Consider the following 19,253-nt stretch of genomic DNA (forward strand, 5'->3'; position numbering starts at 1 on the left):
GTAGATACCCTCAAAACTGCAAGTAGTCATTTCCATCCTTGCTCTGTGCAAATGCAGCAGACGGGATGTTGGTGCATTTGTCCAGAGGGATTGCTTGTAAAAGGGAGCAGTAGGAAAATGTACTGCTGCAAGTGTGCATTGCAAAAACAAGTATTAGTTTGAGATTGTGGATTTGTCATGCATAAAAAACCAATAATGCTGTTCTGTGTGGTTGTGTTGACAGTGCTGTCTCCAAATAAGAAATGAGATGTAATGCATCCTGCAGTCCATGCATGCCTCCTCTTGCAAATCGCGCATCATTCTTCTCTGGAAACCTTTAAGTCCTAAAATCGGGGCAAAGAGCATAAAAACATTATCATGGACTTGAGGGATTTTTACCTGTTGGCTGCTTTGATTGCCTCTTTGAGGCTCGATTCTGCTATAGCTCAAGAACTTATTTACACTATTAGAGAGGAGCTGCCTGAAAACGTACCCATAGGGAACATACCAAAGGACCTGAACATTTCTCATATCAATGCTGCCACGGGGACCAGTGCCAGCCTTGTCTACAGACTGGTGTCTAAAGCAGGGGATGCACCTCTGGTCAAAGTGTCCAGTAACACTGGGGAAATCTTTACGACATCTAACAGAATAGACAGAGAAAAACTTTGTGCTGGAGCTTCATATGCAGAAGAAAATGAGTGCTTCTTTGAACTTGAAGTGGTGATTCTCCCCAATGACTTTTTTAGGCTGATCAAAATAAAAATCATTGTAAAGGATACTAATGACAATGCACCTATGTTTCCATCCCCTGTCATCAATATCTCCATCCCAGAAAACACTCTGATCAACAGTCGCTTTCCAATCCCATCAGCAACAGATCCTGACACAGGTTTCAATGGTGTGCAGCACTATGAGTTGTTAAACGGGCAGAGTGTCTTTGGACTGGATATTGTAGAAACTCCAGAAGGAGAGAAATGGCCTCAGCTGATTGTGCAGCAGAATTTGGACAGAGAGCAAAAGGACACCTACGTGATGAAAATCAAAGTGGAGGATGGAGGTACCCCCCAGAAATCCAGCACAGCCATCCTGCAAGTCACAGTAAGTGATGTCAATGATAACAGGCCGGTGTTTAAAGAGAGTCAAGTAGAGGTTCATATACCAGAGAATGCCCCTGTAGGCACCTCTGTAATTCAGCTTCATGCTACTGATGCAGATATAGGAAGCAATGCAGAAATCAGATACATTTTTGGTGCCCAAGTTGCCCCTGCAACCAAAAGATTTTTTGCTTTAAACAACACCACAGGACTGATTACAGTTCAGAGGTCCTTAGATCGAGAAGAGACTGCTATTCACAAAGTGACAGTGCTGGCTAGTGATGGTAGCTCTACACCGGCCCGGGCCACTGTTACCATCAATGTCACTGATGTAAATGATAACCCTCCTAACATAGACCTCAGGTACATAATAAGTCCCATCAATGGCACAGTGTACTTATCTGAGAAAGATCCCATCAATACGAAGATTGCCCTAATTACAGTTTCAGATAAGGACACTGATGTGAACGGCAAAGTGATCTGTTTCATTGAGAGAGAGGTCCCCTTCCACTTGAAGGCGGTTTACGACAACCAGTACTTGTTAGAGACCTCTTCCTTGTTGGACTATGAGGGCACCAAAGAATTCAGCTTTAAAATTGTTGCTTCTGATTCTGGCAAGCCCAGTTTGAACCAGACTGCCCTGGTAAGGGTTAAACTGGAAGATGAAAATGACAACCCTCCGATTTTCAGCCAGCCTGTAATTGAGCTGTCAGTTTCTGAAAACAACCGGCGTGGTCTATACTTAACAACTATTAGTGCCACAGATGAAGACAGTGGGAAAAATGCAGACATTGTGTATCAGCTTGGCCCTAATGCCTCCTTTTTTGATCTGGATCGAAAGACAGGAGTTTTGACAGCCTCCAGAGTTTTTGACAGGGAAGAGCAGGAGCGTTTCATTTTCACTGTTACAGCCCGAGACAATGGCACTCCTCCTTTGCAGAGTCAAGCAGCCGTAATTGTTACTGTATTGGATGAAAATGACAACAGTCCCAAATTTACTCATAACCACTTCCAGTTTTTTGTATCGGAGAACTTACCAAAGTACAGCACAGTGGGGGTGATCACAGTGACTGATGCAGATGCTGGGGAAAATAAAGCAGTGACCCTTTCCATCCTGAATGACAATGAAAACTTTGTGCTGGATCCATACTCTGGAGTTATAAAGTCCAATGTTTCCTTTGATCGAGAGCAGCAGAGCTCCTACACTTTTGATGTTAAAGCAGTGGATGGAGGGCAACCTCCTCGCTCTTCTACGGCAAAAGTAACCATAAACGTGATGGATGTTAACGATAACAGCCCTGTTGTCATCTACCCACCTTCTAACACTTCTTTTAAGCTAGTGCCACTCTCAGCAATTCCTGGATCTGTGGTAGCCGAAGTCTTTGCTGTGGATATAGACACTGGCATGAACGCTGAGCTTAAATACACAATTGTAAGTGGAAATAACAAGGGTTTGTTTCGTATTGATCCGGTGACGGGTAATATCACTCTGGAAGAAAAACCAACTCCTAATGATGTGGGGCTGCATCGCTTAGTTGTCAACATAAGTGATTTGGGTTATCCCAAATCCCTGCATACTCTTGTGCTTGTGTTTTTGTATGTAAATGATACTGCTGGAAATGCCTCTTATATTTATGACTTGATACGCAGGACTATGGAAACGCCTTTGGACCGGAATATAGGAGACAGTAGCCAACCCTACCAAAATGAGGACTATCTCACAATCATGATCGCCATTGTGGCAGGTGCCATGGTTGTCATAGTGGTGATATTTGTCACTGTTCTCGTTCGCTGTCGCCATGCATCCAGATTCAAAGCTGCCCAGAGGAGCAAGCAAGGTGCTGAGTGGATGTCTCCCAATCAGGAGAACAAGCAAAACAAGAAAAAGAAAAGGAAGAAAAGGAAATCTCCGAAGAGCTCTCTTTTGAACTTTGTGACCATTGAGGAGTCCAAACCTGATGATACAGTACATGAACCTATCAACGGGACAATAAGCCTTCCAGCGGAGCTGGAGGAGCAAAGTATAGGAAGATTTGATTGGGGCACAGCACCACCAACAACCTTTAAGCCTAACAGTCCTGATCTTGCCAAGCATTACAAATCTGCCTCTCCACAGTCTGCTTTTCATCTCAAACCCGACACTCCAGTTTCAGTGAAAAAGCACCATGTGATTCAGGAACTCCCGTTGGACAACACCTTTGTTGGTGGTTGTGACACCCTTTCCAAACGCTCTTCCACTAGTTCAGATCACTTCAGTGCCTCAGAGTGCAGTTCCCAAGGAGGCTTCAAGACAAAGGGCCCCTTACACACCAGACAGGTAAACGAGCACTTTTACTGGTCTATAAGTACTGCATACAAGTGCCCAATCAACCAGTATTAAAAGTGCCACTGTGTTGTGTTTTTTTTGTTTGTTTCAATCTAATTTAACTTAGTTACATCATGGGGGGAACAAAAAAGCCCAAGAAAATAAAACCAAACAACCAAAAAAAAATTGCCCCCTTAATCATTTACTTGGGGCTTAACCATGCATTTATGAAATGCCTCTGATACTTTGGGTTTTGAAGAATACTGATTGTAAAAGGACTATTATGCATGTGCACATACATTTGCTTATGCAAAACTGAAAAATAAAAAGACTTTTTTTTTCTCCCCAGTATATGACTGTCCAAATGTAAAAGCTATTGAAGAAGAAAAAATGTTTCCTTATATGCTAAATTTCAGTCAGAAAATCTGAGTGTTTCAAGATTGAAGGGATATGTACCTTCAGTTTCAAATTTCAAAGTGAGTTGGCTTGAGTTTCTTTTACAGTTCAAGCTGCATTGGAATCTTTCTAAGTTAGTGTTACTAAAGGGGTTAAATATTTTTTCCGCCTAACAAGGACAGCCAAATCTCCAGGCTACTTCATCTGTGAAGCACGTGGTTTGTTGGTAGGATATAACTAAGCCATATGGAAGTCTTCCTCTGTTTTGTGTTCAAAATGATTTTGTTGTAATAGATGAAAGTTGGTATCGCATAGACAGTTTGTTGCATATTTTAAAAAATGGCCAAAGCATACTTTTGAAAGGAATGCATTCTCTGAATACATCTGAATTATGCAGGAAACAAAAAAAAGCCCATTGTAAATATTTTCTCATTTTAGGAATACATAAACGATCTGTCATATTTCATTTTAAACTGTGAAATACACCATGTGAAGAGGGATTAGGAGGCTCAGAAACTCATATTTCAACCAAATCCCGCATTAGGTGTCTTTTTCTTTTTTTTCCCTTCTCCTTAGGTCTAATAATTCCTTGCTAATAAAGATTTAAACGCGGTGCTGTCTAATTTATTTTGTTGGTGCTTGTCTCATGGCGCTGGGTCGTCGTGCCGGCTCAGCCTGCAGATGGCGCTGAGGTACCACGTCGCCGGCGCTGGCCCGGTGCCAGCCCTGCAGTAGCTGGGGAATGGGGGGATGGAAGGGGAAAGGAAAGGAAGGAAGAAGAAGGATCAAGCCAGTATTACAGCCAGAGAGCCTTTTATTTAATGAGAGTTGCACTGGAGCGGCCAGTAGTTAAGTTTGTGTATTTGCAAGGCAGCATCCTCAGCACTTCGTTTTTGGCTTGCACTGACTTTGTAGGTGTTAGGAGCTGCATTCATGTTCCCTTGGCGCTGTACCCTCCAAGTGATGGTGATTTGTCTGAATTTATTAGAGATCTGAATCCTAGAGAATCAAGTGAGACACATTTGGGCTTGTCTTTGCAAAAGGATTTTGACAGTATCCAAGTTTAGGGTAAAGTTATCCTCTTGCTATTGCATTAGCCTTATCTGAGATGAATGTGACGTTCCCAGAACTGTCTTGACTTTGGGTTGTCTGTAAGGTGTCACACTAACAAGATGCTAAGAATAAAACAAGCACTTTTAAGGCAGTTCTCACAAAGTAACTGCTCTAAAACAACTCGTACTTACAGTGAGACACTGAAAACATTGCAGTAGATTCTCATGAAACCTTAACCTTTCTAAAGATTTTAAGGGTAGACTCCCAGAGCCATTTTCAGGCTGTTACACAGCACCGTACACATATTGTCAGCGTAAGTTAAAAAAGAAGAGCCAATTTAAAAAGAAAACCCAACAAATTTATAGAAGAGCTCTGCATAACCTGTGGATAATCAGATGTAGCTTTCTCCCCAGTTTTAGTTACAAAATGTTAACACTCACAACCCACACTTTCCTTTTCTGTTCTGAAAGCTTTAATTAGCTTTCTAAACTCTATTAGGAATCTCAAACTTAATCCCCCACAACATCTACTGGCTGTTAAGACCCCAAAAATTATTTACCTGGCAGAATGTATAAATTCTGCGCAGTGCAATTGAATGGGGGGGGGGGGGGGGGAGAAGAAGAGGGGAGGAAAGCTAAACAAAAAATACTAATAGTATTCTCAGTTTTACTTTTGTTAATTACATTAACATGTACATGGTTTCAGTTTAATAATAGTGTCAGTCATCATACCTGTATATGGACCTGATTCAAATTCCACTGAAGTCTTATAGAGTCAGCAAATACTCATATGATTTGGATCACTCCCTGCAAAAACTTGCGTGTTACTGAAAATATAACTCTTTCTTAGGTAGACACTTATCTTAACTGAGCTTCTGTATTTTTATTCTGTGGGGAAAGGAGATACTGTCCTCCCCCACCCAGTGATGAGAGTTACAGAACATAACATTTTTCTTCCCTCTTGTCACTTTTGGCTGGAGGAGTACAGCCAGCAATGTTAGTAGTCATTAGCAGCTTTCTTATTATTCTGTCTGTAGTTCCTGAAATTAGGTTGCATTTTAGCTAATATTCAGTTATCACAGGAGTTAAATACACTTTCATAGGTGTTTTGGGGTTAGATTTGTGATAGAGTATGGCTTTAAGCAAAGTATTCAGACTTAAAAATCTTACTGAATAGTGGTGCTAGTGCCATAGTGTCTGAAAAACATTTCTTAAAATTCCTTTAGGAAGAGACGCTTAGTTCCATGCCACTGTACTGTTTTCTTGCGATTCAATGTAATTCATTTCTCTGTATCTAATGTTAGGAGTTGAATGAAGTTACCTATATATTTGACAAGTTTTCTTTATGTGTTTTGCAAAGGGTGCTTTAATTGTGGAGGATGTTAAGATAGGGAAAGAAGAGATATAGGGTTAATATATATTTAAGAAATACCAGCATCCTCCATTTTTGCTTACAGTTTCAGTCTAAGGTAAATACACATGCAATGTATCTTGCAGATACATTAATACTAATAGAGAGCTGAGACCTAAGTCAACACTTGGACTTCATTCAAGCAAAATCCTGTTACTTTTAGTGGGAGGTTGGCCCTAGAAATCTGTTAAGAACTGGGTCTTAAGTCAAAAAGCTTTTAGAATTCACAAATAGATACTTCAATGCATATTTCTTAGTTGGGTTTTTGGGGGGGATTTTTTTGTTTGGTTTTTTTTTTTTTTTTTTTGTGGTTGTTTTTTGTTTTTTTGCTGGGCAATTTCTGTGCAATCATCAGTAAATTTAGGGGAAATTCTGTGGTTAAGTCTTCGTATGTCACTTTGAATTGCACAGGCTGATGTTTCACAAGTACCCAGCATAAAAACCAAAGCCTTCTTCAAGTGCCTATCTTGCAGTAAACCTGGTGGATGCTCTGAAAAGAGCATTTTTGAATACTTGAACTTGGGATTGTTCTAAATGCTAATTCACATAATTAGGAGTATGGAAAGGATGTTGCACACCACCAGCTTATATAGCTAAGCTTCCAAAATCAGTGTTATGACTCATAAAGAATACTGAAATCTATGCAGGCTTCTCAATCAGTGTTCTTTTCAGTATTTGATTGAACTTTAAAATGCATTTCAAATTAGTAAGTCACTACACCAAACAGCTACATAGAAATACAGTAGAAGACAACATGTTGTATTCTTTTGTGTGAAAGATCTTTTATAAAAAGCAAATAAACAGACAAAAAATTCTGACTCAATGTCATTAGATTAACAATGGATTAAATGATGGAAGAAATTAGGCCAAATTTACTGTGGTTATCCCAGTGTTAAATTTTAACAACTTCATCTAATAAAATTCAAAGTACAGCAGTGAACAAGTAACACACACACACACACTCACACACACAAAGTATCAATATGGGTTATGAGCAAAACCTTCAGTCTTCATTCCTAATCAAATAGCGTTTAGACATGTGCTTAACTTTAGTTTAAAGTGGTGGGACTGAAGCAGATTCTTAAAGTCCAAGTGACTTCAGATGTTGTCTTTAAGAAAGACAGCCATAAGCACACTCTTAAGCACTTTTCTGAATCAAGATGATAGCTTATAAATTTGGGAGATGTTCACAGTTCTATTAGATTCAGAAAGCTAAATATATATTAACACTGTCCTCTTCTGTGCTCTGATGTCACAAATTAAGGGTTGGGGGCTTGACTGACACATTAAATGAGTTCCATGTTAAGGTATGTTTTTAATCATATATTCAATAACCTCTATGGAGCTCACTTTACTCCTTTTTCAGTCAATGGACTTCTTGCCTGATCAAGAAACGAGTAGCCGGCTCCCACTGATCAATGCACATCACTTAAGCTTTCTGTGGCAAACATAATTGATGTTGTCCTACTCTGTAGTTTTTTAAATTTATAACCTTGAGGTTTATGTAAGAGAAAAGACAAGCTGAAAACATTAATGTCTCTTAATTTGATAGACTGAGACTGGCAATTTCAAGGTGCATAAGTTGATGGAAATCTGCATTGGAACAGCAATGCAGAGCCTACGCCACCTGCAAATATTAAAATTCTGTAACCATAGCATTCCATAATTCCGTGTGTGGTATTATTTTTAGTGGCCTTGTTTTACCACTTAGTAGATTAAGAAAAAAAGGACTCTGTTGTTTCTTTTTTATGCTTAATTTGTTTTATGTGTTAGCATGGATATTAGTCTTGGGTGTGAACTGGTCACCCAGGAAAAACTCTGCATGTGAAATCCAGCTGTTTTCTAGTTCTGTGTATTTATATATCTATACTAAAATATTAGCAATGGTGAAAATGTACAGTGTATTTTTCTATCCTTGTGTAACTGAAAAATAGGTTAACATATTTTGCTCAACTGTCTAAAGAAATTCGTCTTTGAGCTGAGACCAAGCATGGGAAATTTCAGCTGAAAAGAAGAATTTTTCAGAAAGTTAAGAGCATGTGAAAACTGGGGGTTATAATGGAAATCTGAATATAACCCTAAGCTATAATACTGCTTTCAATCGTGACAGTAGAAATGCTAAACTAGAGCAGGGAACATTTTGTGTCTACAGATACAGATAGTAAAAGCTTAGCACGCTTCATTTCTCTTTAAATGTTTCCCATGCAAAAGATTTTTGTCAGAATCACTGGGGTCTCATCTGTCCTGAATGTGCAAAGCCAAAGTTTCACAAATGCTAATAAATTTGTGCCACACACAGGAGTGAGAACTGGATCTTGAGAGTTTAAGGCTATTGGAATTTTGTGATAATGTTCTTTTGTGCATAGAAACAGGGGAGGATAGTTTTAGTTTTCATTTCAGATTTTCACTTCCAAAGAATCTATTCTTCTAGCACAGCAAAACTGTATCAGCCACACTTTATTGACAGCAATTTTATTGTAGCTAGAGGCTTACAGTAAGCTGTTTATTGCTGCTCCCTAACTTGGTTGAGAGCAATTGGGGAATTAATTTTCTTGCCCCTGATGTGCTTTCTTGGGTATAAACAACAGATGTTAAAGATACAAAAACTGTGACCCATTTACATTCAGCAGCTCTTTAATGGGCACACTCTACCTGTCTGAAATGCGGGTTTCAAGTCGTAAGTAAGAATGCTTCATCTTGGATGAAGGATTCTTGATTTTGCAGTAGAACTGCTCATTTATTCATATTCTGTACAAGGGCAGATGCATAATGCCTAATGGACCAATCCTCATCTAGGCAAATTCAGTTCAAGAATACCTGAGTTCAAGTCTCATTTATTTCAGGATATGCTGTATCTTCTTGCACTACCATTTAATTGCACTGGACATACAGAATATAACTGAGAAAATGGACATACCATGTTGTGAAAGATCTAGCAGGAATTACAGGTGATACCTGAATTTTGTTATCACTTCTCCCACAAAATATCATGGTTATCTCTAAAATCTATACTGAGAAGTTGTCTCAGTTGCTACTCAAGTACAGCCATCTCACATGTGTTCTATAATGTTTGTGTCTTTGCTGAAGGAAAACCAAACACATACAAAGTCATGTATTACTTTTTTCTTTTATTATTGCTTTGACTTTCCAGCCTGTGGTGAAAGGTATGTAAAGAGATTTATCCCGATAGACTGATGTGGACATTTAATCAGTTCATCTCTGGTTTACATGAGATGACCTTCCATTGACTGAAAAAAAATTTCCCAGGCTGTACATAAGAAATTAATGGATCCTATAATATTTTACTGAAGTATGGGGTGAAGGGGCTTCTTCTGTTCATTTCCTTTGGTGTCTTTTAGCAAGACATTTACAACATAAGGGGCTTTAGCTTCTTGCCTAACTGAGATTTTAAAGGCGTGTCTAGATGCAAAATGCGTATCATCTTAACTGTTCTTTTATAACTAAAATTTCATACAAAAGAAGTTGTTCTAAAATATTTGCAATAATTAAAACACACCTTAAATTGGTACTACTGCACTATTACATTGGTCCTGCAATTATGAAAACTTCAAATAAATAAATAAATGAGATGATTGTTTTGCATAGCAACACTGTTGTAGCCTTACAAAACCATTTGTAGATTATTTCTAGTACTGAAGAATTCAGATAATTTTGATATTAAAGTCATATTGATCTTACTAAAAAAATCTGAACTTTCAAATCTGTGAAAGATTTGGCCTGCATTATCAATTTAGTTTTCAGTTCTTGAGTATCATGAATCATGCATGATAATACAGAGAAAGTTGGTTAAATATCTGATTTGTAGACATACTATGGGGTCTAAATTGTACTAGTCTCAAAAGTTGCCCATTCTTTGTTTTTTCTTGTTTCTTTTGCAGCTAGTGAGGTGTAAGGAGATTTGTTTTAAAGTCTTGGTGTGGGTTGTCCTGCATCTTCTGTTACATAGAGGGAAAATTGTGTAATCCAGAGTTTGTCAGGATTTGTTGGTGTGTAGTATCTGTAGTTTTCTATGAGCTGATGTGTAGTTTTGCCATTTCTGTTGTAAAATGCCACACTGATTTTTTTTGTGCACAAATATTAATATTATTACTTGAAAGTTGTTCTGGAGTATGCACACTTCTTGCTAGAAGAGAAATATAAGAAGCCCTTTTTTAGAGTAGTATTTGAAGCTAAATCTGAACCATAGTAAGTCTGATTTACACCATATGCAGCTCTTCCTGATGTTAACTTCTTCATAAAAGTAATAGCATGATGTTGAGATAGTATTTCCAAAATCTAAAAATATGTAAAATTAATTTGGAGTCAAGTGAATTAAAAATAATTTTATTCTGAGATGAATCTGATAAAATGCAGAGGATCAGGTGTCAGATTTTTCTTCATTCCTTTGTTTCTTCTCCCACATTTGCACAAGCAAGATCTAGGTAGCATTTTAAAACAGCAACCTCTCCCTACTCCAGAAAAATTAAATCAGGTAATTCTCATTGGCTGATATCTGAAAGAGGATTGCTATTGATATTGGCTTGTAAAATATTTAGTAGCCTCAAACTAATACTCATCCATTCTCCCTCATTCCTTCCAGCCAAATTCTTGGATACAACTACTTTTATTTGTAATTTTGTAGGATATTCTTAGTAACTCCTAGGCTTTTGTGTGTTATTAGTAAGAAAACTCTGTGATTGTTTTTCTCAGTTGTTAAAAATTGTTAGATAACTGCCTGTCCAATGTTTTTGATCAAATGAGCTACTTTACCTTATGCCTGATATGGTCATATAGCCTTTAAAACCGGGGGGGGGGTTGAAGAGTAAGAGGAAGACCATGTTTCATTTGTGAATGATATTTGCCAGTGTTACATACAGCCTCTTGTTGATTGGTAGCTAGTAGTAATCTCTCTCTTAAATGGCTAAACTCGATAAATCTAAATACCTGCCTCATAATCTGTGTTCCTTCAAAACACTTAAGGTTATGGAGGCAATTGTGGTTTTGGTATAAAGGCATCTATAGGATACATGTGTTTCTGTATATGACCTGTGTATCAGGTTATTAGAGGGATTATTCATTCATATGCCTTAAGAGAAATAAAGGATTTGCTATTGAACTTCATGACAAAATATTTTCAACACTGAGGTTTATGTGAGTCTCTACCTTCTCCTTCCCAGTATTTTTTGGAAGAAAGTTTTAACATAAGTTTGGTTTTACAGGAAGGGGTGCAGGAGCTCCAGAAAAGGGTGCAGACTCATGAATTTTAATTAAAGACATCGCCTCCTTCATGTGTAGAATAAGATTCAAAGCCTGAGAGGAAGTGATATCTAACATCTGGTTTTAGTAGTTTTCGATTCAGTGGGGTAGGTGTTAGCAGTACTGTTGTTATGCCAGTCCCTCTGTAGCGCATAATGAATATATCTGAACATTATGGTTCCTTCAGGTGCCCAACTTCTGACTGAGGATCCAGTCTAATTTCTGGAAATGATGTTCACAAAGAGTATAATTTATATAATTTCCAACAGTATACTTAGCTGATAGCACTTGTGCACAGAATACCTGATTATGCTTCTCTTGACACTAGGGTGGGATTCATCTTGTCAGTTCTAAGCTGCTTCCCTGGGTTCATGATTTACTGCATCCTAAAGAAAATATGCTGGTTTAAACTGATTGCCAAAGCTGATGGATACAGTTGGGTGAGATTCATCCCACACCAGTGAAGAGTATGATCCAGTGTGATCCATAATCTTCACTTTACCAGTGAAAAGCATGATCCAGTCCAGTTTTCTTACTGAGGTCAAGCGAAGGGTTCTAAGAGTGTGTATTTCTTTAAGTAAAGGTGTTATTTGAGTAGTGTATATGCATACAAGAATGTATAATATGCACAGTTGCCTTTGGGAAGGTCTTCTTTAGATTATGGCTCAAATTCCAAGGCTTCTGAATCAGCAGAAAGACTCTTACTGTCTTTCTGATAAATCATTATCTGGCCATTTGTGCAGCTGTCTATTTTAGGAAGATGGTGCAATGAAACACCAGGTATTTTTGCCTTGTTACTGGTTTGAGTATTTCTGTTTTTCCTTGGTGCTGCATGCTACTCAATAACTCATTCTGTGAAAGTAAATAGGGAAAAAAGGAAGTTGTAAACTTTTGGTCTCTACCCTACATCATATCTAGCCATTCACATTATACTGTAAAAATGCTTCTTTTACCTCTCTGGTTTAGATATGTGTCTCTAGCAGCATGAATTTTCAGTCACTTGTCAGATTATTTTGCTTTCACCATTTCAAAAATGCAGGTTAAAATATCAGTGAAGTGCTCGTGTTACCAGTAAGAGAATTTGAAATTGCCTTCAGCTTGTGACAACAGTACCCTGAAACACAAATCCCGCTGAAGTCTGTGGCATCCAGAGCAGCAGGAGGTAGACTGTGCACCAATAGCAAAGCCCTAGTCATCGACCATATTTTTAACAACTGCCAGATAAGTAAAAAAAAAGGAAAAGAAATCTGCATCTGTCTAAGGACAGTAAACCTTGCCTGTTGAAATTTAATGTCTCCCGTGTACAGGACATGGACTTTCCTACTTGAAATTTCATCAGTTTTGTTTCAGACAGCTGTTACATCTGTCAAACATTTCAGTTTGAAATGAATGCCTGATTTTTTTTTGCCTTTGTATGCTACAAGAGCACCAGCTTGTCAATCAGGAGAAATACAAAATGAGACAAGCAAGATAGGTGATCTGCTACTGATTGGCATTTTATTTTTGTTTTACAACCCCTGTTTTCTTCCTCAAACTGGGGTGACTTAAAAACGGCAATGATGGTCTATACTGTGGAATTGGATGAGAAACATGGATATAGTGAAGGGAAGCTACCCTTGGTTCACCCCAATCCTGTTTGGTTCGACTTCTGATGGCTATTCTTTTGAGAGTACTGGTATAGTCCAGGTAGACAATGAAGCTGTAGATGACTAGTGGTATGAATTGTGTGAATGTCAATCTCATGTAAATGAGATGAAAATATATTGTATGAATGAGATTTAAATAAATACACTTACTTTTGCTTTCTTAGCTATGGAATTAATACATTGCAACAAACCTCATGCAGTTTGTAATACTTAACAGGTAGAGTGTGACCACTTCTGGGTGGGCTGCGTAGGCTTTCAGAGTGCCTCCAGGAAAAGGAGTGGTCCAGAACCTTCAGCAAGTAATTTGTATCTCCTAATAATTTTGTGGCTTCAGTTCTTTTTTTTCCTTCTTAATCTGCTTCTCTTGATTACAAATCAGAACTTTTTTTTCTTAATAGGGTTTTTCAAATTCTGGGCTGAGAAATTGTCAAATGGTAGGTGTTTTTCAAGATTTTTAAGAAACTGATACACTCCTGTGGTTTTGTGATGTGTCTATTGATAGCATACCTGCTGAGTGTCCCTGGATTTCTCTATTACTCATCTTTGCTCAAATCTAAGCTTTGGCCACCTTCTGTGCTTTAACAGTTGATTAGGAAGTATTCTAATCTGTCACAGGGTACCAAGAAGCTAATGGCTTGTGTAGTACTTTAGTCTTCAGGCTTCAACTATAAATTATATAAAAAATCATAGTTACTTGGCTGATGCTTAACCATCTTTTTTGTTTATGAGAAACTGTCATTGTCTTTTCTTATTTCTCTTTTTAATTTCATCTTTCATTCTCTGACCACTTGTATACAAATATTAGCAAGCTGAGATTTCCCCTCACAGCAATACTACCACAGTAGAGAAGTGGCACATTTGTGTATGATCTGCTGTAGCATGCCAAACTTATAACCACACATTGCTGTAGGTAAGGACTTCTAACGAAACAACCGGCTTCATTAAGATTCAGAGGTCTGAAGCATTTGCAAGTATATCTGAATAGAAGCATAATATGGGAAGTAAAACACATCTAAACTAGATAGATACCTGATACTAGATAGATACTTGATACTAGATAGATACAAGCTGAAAGTTTGGCAGAGGAGAAAATAGGGCCTACTTTCATCACTGTGGATTTGCAGAGATGTTGGCTGGGACAGCTGCTTCTGGTTGTAACTAGAACTGAGGGAGTAAATGTATCTGGCCCTAAGCAATACAAATATACAGAATGTCAGTGATCCTTGAGTCTGCTTTTTTAAAGCAGCATGCTGAGCACTTTTCAGCAGAGTGGTTTCATAGATGGTGCAGATCAGTTGCAGACAAAGTACTTCTTCTTGCCATTTATGATTTTTATGTGTCATAAATATGTCACAGAAGTAATTCCTGATTTCAGAACTTTCATTCTTTGGATCGGTGGTGACCACATTAAAAAACATTTTGTATTCACTAGCTTGCACTTGGTATTTTTTAACATTTTCATGGCCTAGTGTTGAATACAAGCCTAGCTTGTATTCAATACTCTTGAAGTTCATTTTGAGAATCCTCTAGCTCCTGAAGAGTGTTAAATCTTACTTCCTTCTGTCCATAGTAAAGATAGTTGGGGATCAGGAGAGCCCTCTGCCCTGTGTGCTGCTTCTTTCTAGTGCTCATAACATTTGGAGTCTGATAGGGATGCTGTGATAGCACCTTCAATTAAAAGCCACAGGCCCTGCAGAGCAGGACTTGGGGGTGTTGGTCGATGAAAAAATGAACATGAGCCGGCAGTGTGCGCTCGCAGCCCAGAAAGCCAACCGTAACCTGGGCTGCATCAAAAGGAGTGTGACCAGCAGGTCGAAGGAGGTGATCCTGCCCCTCTACTCTGCTCTCGTGAGACCTCACTTGGAGTATTGTGTGCAGTTCTGGTGTCCTCAACATAAAAAGGACATGGAAGTGTTGGAACAAGTCCAGAGGAGGGCCACAAGGATGATAAGGGGACTGGAGCACCTTCCGTATGGAGACAGGCTGAGAAAGTTGGGGCTGTTCAGCCTGGAGAAGAGAAGGCTGCTTGGAGACCTCATAGCAACCTTCCAGTATCTGAAGGGAGCCTACAAGGATGCTGGGGAGGAACTATTCATCAGGGACTTTAGTGACTGGACAAGGGGTAATGGGTTCAAACTTAAACCGGGGAAGTTTAGATTGGATATAAGGAAGAAATTCTTTACTGAGAGGGTGGTGAGGCACTGGAATGGGTTGTCCAGGGAGGTTGTGAATGGTCCATCCCTGGCGGTGTTCAAGGCCAGGTTGGATGAGGCCTTGGGTGACATGGTTTAGTGTGAGGTATCCCTGCCCATGGCAGGCGGGTTGGAACTAGATGATCTCAAGGTCCTTTCCAACCCTAACTATTCTATGATTCTATGATTCTATGTAACAAAGAGAATCCTTAAGACTGCTGAGCATTATGCCATTGCCTTGACTAGAATGAAACCAGCACAAGAATAAATTTGCTATGTTAGTTTAATTGTGATTTTTACCTAAGTGTTGCCCATGAGACCTTAGACCTGGCAGAAAGCCCTAGATGAAATATCAAGGGGCTTTTTCTGAGATTGCTTAAATATTATATTTCTATTAGAAAACACTAACACAATTCTATTCCAGTTTTAAAGCCTTAAGCTTTTGCTGCCTGTTTTGGATTTTCATTACTTTTGCATGTGTACAGATACACAGATAATGAGGAACTCGCAAAATCTGCATATCACTGCATGTAACATCACTCTGCAACTATTTGCCACCTCATTAGTTTTTTCAATAGCAAAGATAAGTTAGCATGCTGTCATGAAATTTGAACTACTATCACATCCAGCTGAAGCTTATAAGCCACAGCATAATAACTTTCACAAAGTGCATTAAATCTTGCACCAGACAATGCAATCTTGCAAACACAAGAAAAAAAAAGTCGTATTACTTTTTCTATATGTGAAGCAAATTTGTATGGCATTTTCTCCTGTAAATTTTGCTGCTCTTAGAAATCTTTTAAAACACAGAAGAAATTTAGGTTTTGTGTTATTCTGCACAACTCAATCGACTGGGCTAGACGATCTTATTTACATTTGTACTGTGCTGTACACACCTAACTTTTTAAACATGTGTGTTTTCTCATTTTTGTTAAGGCTCTGTCCTCATTAAAAAAAAAAAAATAAATAAAAGGGAGGTTTGTTTTACATCAAGATTACTCTGGTGAGGTATCTGTTTAAATGTAAAATCCTTGTGGAGACAAGCAGCAGGTATTACATACCTTGATGTAGCTGGTTGAGGTCAGCCCTGAACAATACACCTGGGGTTCATCTCAGCTGGCTATGTATAGGTGAAACTACAACATCTTATCATTAGCAGGATTTTATACTGCACTACCGACTTCAGTATAAAATCATGTTACACTGCCTTTCAATGTAAAGATGCCTTTGAGGGTATGAATTACATGTGTACTTATTCTAGGTCCTTTGACACTTCTAAAGTGATGTAAAGTGCCCTACTGCCTGGCAAAACCATACAATTTGGTCCCGTGGCTGAATTAAAGTCCTTGCTAGACTTTCACATATATCCCTGGTGATACTAGTAGTGATACCCGTAATAGTTCCTGCCAGGCTTGCGTTACTCTCTGATATGGTTCCAATGCATTTTCATACCTTCTTCAATGTTGGTGCTTCTGTTTTGCAAACTATGCATGATAGCATCAATGATTGCAGCTGCATACAGTGGTTATAACTGTCATCCCCCCAAAGTGGAGTAATATGAAGCATTAAAAATCAAACTCTAATTCAACACAAGCCATTAAGTCATGGTGGTGATGGTACAGATGTGCCCATATTCAACTTTTGCTTCAGTAAACCACAGCATTGTGGAGAAAACATGATCAAAATAAAATATTTAATTCACAGTCTACTCCATGTTGACAATAAAGGAGTAGAATAGGAACAAATACCTCTTCCTTTGCAAGCATTGCGAGCAGTCCTGAGCATGAGTTGCTTTCTCCATTTTTGTTTGTGCTGTAATTTGAATCTGCCCACTCTTGAGAATGTGCTTTTCAGTGTATGTGTCCCACCTTGATTAAAGCATCTTCTAAAATTATCCATTGGTGTGTCAACTGAAGGGTTACCATTCCTTTAAAGCCACATTTAAGATGTGCTGTTTATTTTAGGTAAGCAATCTGGGTAAACAGTTGTTTTATACCTCTTAAAATGTTCCTCATATCCTGCAGAGATGCTTCACTCATCTAAGAATCCTCTCATTTTCAACATTCTTTTTGTTTCTTCTTATTTTCCCCTACAAACTTACCTGCAAGACCACATATTTGATTCAGGCAGTAGTTACTCAGTGGGAGGTATTTCCCATTCACATGTGATACCTCCTGGCTGCTGCTTCTAAATATGCCGTATGCTGGAAAGCGGAGCTGTTGAAGTATTGGAGTTAATGTTACAATCAAACTAGTTAAGAGGGTAGCAGTGTGTCTCATGAAGGGTTCTGGACAATGTCTGATTTCTGCCATAAGCAAAATACTGACAAGTCCTTCTTTGTTTTGCTGCTTTTTCAGGTGGTAAAGAGCTAGAAATATATTCATTATATTGTGAAATCACAACCTTCGAGATCTTGCTGAATCTGCCCTACAGCTATTTATCACATGATTGCAGGGAATGAAAATAACATTTTTCCTTCTACTTGGAATGTGTTGCTAACCTTGAGGCAAGATAGTGCGTAATTTTACGTGTGCCTAGTCTTGCTGTTATATATAGACTGTTTGGGGATGAAACAGTGTTATCATTTCCCAGAATTTAGCACTCGTGCATTACCAGAGCCAAGGAGATTTCATATACTTAGGCTCTTGGCTGTGACAGTGACCAGGGATCCCAAGTCTGAGTCACATTTACACTAATAACCATTTTATAGTCATGGAAAAAGGCCAGGAAGATGATAATTTCGTTTACTCCCAAGTTAAATTTTTGTTGTTGATGTTACAGCTGCATGTAGTAACCTCTGAGTAAAGGCTATCTGAGCCCAATTCTGATTTCACATTCCTTAATTTTATATTTGTGAAATTGCAGCTATTTCACTGACATTTTTGCTTGTAATCAAGAGTTGAATCTGTCTCCTCATGTCTGTGCGATAATCCCTCTTTTTCTCCTCCCACAACAGGCAGCAGGAGACTCAGAGATCTCTAATACACTTTTTTTCCTTTCCTGAGGCACCAATCCTTCTCTTGCAGCTTCTTGAGTAATCTCTGTGTTTTTTCAGTATGAAGCATTAATTCATTTTAAATAGCAAGAATTAGGGAAGCTGGAGCTTAGTCCATCTCCACAGTTACCAGTTTAACCATCACATTGGTTGGCTGTTGCTTTTATAAGCACAGCTCTACTGTAGCTGTATACCTAGTGCATAGCTTTGACTTCTTGGTTTACTTTGTCCACAGGGTGACCTGCAGCAAGTAGTTTTAAGCACATTGAAATAATTTCTAATACAACATGGACACTTTCATGGCCTACTTTTGAGCTACGTATGCATGTAGACAACATTTTTTAGGTATTATCTAAAGATCAACATTTCTGGAATGCAATTTCCAAGCTTTATAAATTGTGTTTCAGTTTTTAATATCTGTAATACTTCAACATCTTAAGAACAGCAGGGCATCATGAAATTTATAGAAAAAAAATTGAGGCATATGCTGAGGAAAAACAGTTGAATATGCAAATCGGGTGACATCCGCAGTTTTAAGGAATATAATACTTCTGACTGTAATTGTTAGGATTGTCTGTGACCTTAACAGGAACTTGTACAGTTATAAAATAGATGTCATTATTTTCTAAGCGCAGAGTACAAAAGAATCACATTTCTAGTTCATGGATCTGTATTTTTTTGAAGTAGTTTAACACAACGGTGGGATTCATTATGCATAATCCAAGCCCACTGGAGCTTCAGATTATGCTGTTCTAACTTGCTGTCTGAGTTTTCTGTAGGGGATTTCTAGTTGATTAAAGCTTGATAAAAACAAACATCAGAAACGGAGAAGTTTGGTTTTACTCTCTTCTGGATTGGGGTGGCTGTCCAAAAATTTAGGTATGAAAGCATCAATCCTCTTTTGCAGGCTTAGCTGAAGCAAAA

The 19,253-nt window shown here is 38.4% G+C and overlaps 1 protein-coding gene across 3 annotated transcripts in view; it reads left to right on the top strand.

Moving 5' to 3' along the window:
* Positions 1 to 357: 357 nt before the first annotated feature.
* PCDH9 (protocadherin 9) overlaps positions 358 to 19,253 on the top strand; it is a gene marked incomplete at its 5' end in the record, with an annotated part of 738,691 nt that continues 719,795 nt past the window's right edge. For 2 of the 3 annotated variants that reach the window (XM_080613938.1, XM_080613940.1), the window contains one exon: positions 358 to 3,393. In XM_080613938.1, coding sequence (XP_080470064.1) covers positions 358 to 3,393 — 3,036 coding nt within the window. Of the gene's footprint in view, positions 3,450 to 19,253 lie in introns of all 3 variants that reach the window. The other variant, XM_080613939.1, reaches the window with a different exon arrangement.

Source organism: Psittacula echo (genome assembly GCF_963264785.1).
Source record: "Psittacula echo genome assembly, chromosome: 3".
Classification (NCBI taxonomy): Eukaryota; Metazoa; Chordata; class Aves; order Psittaciformes; family Psittacidae; genus Psittacula; species Psittacula echo.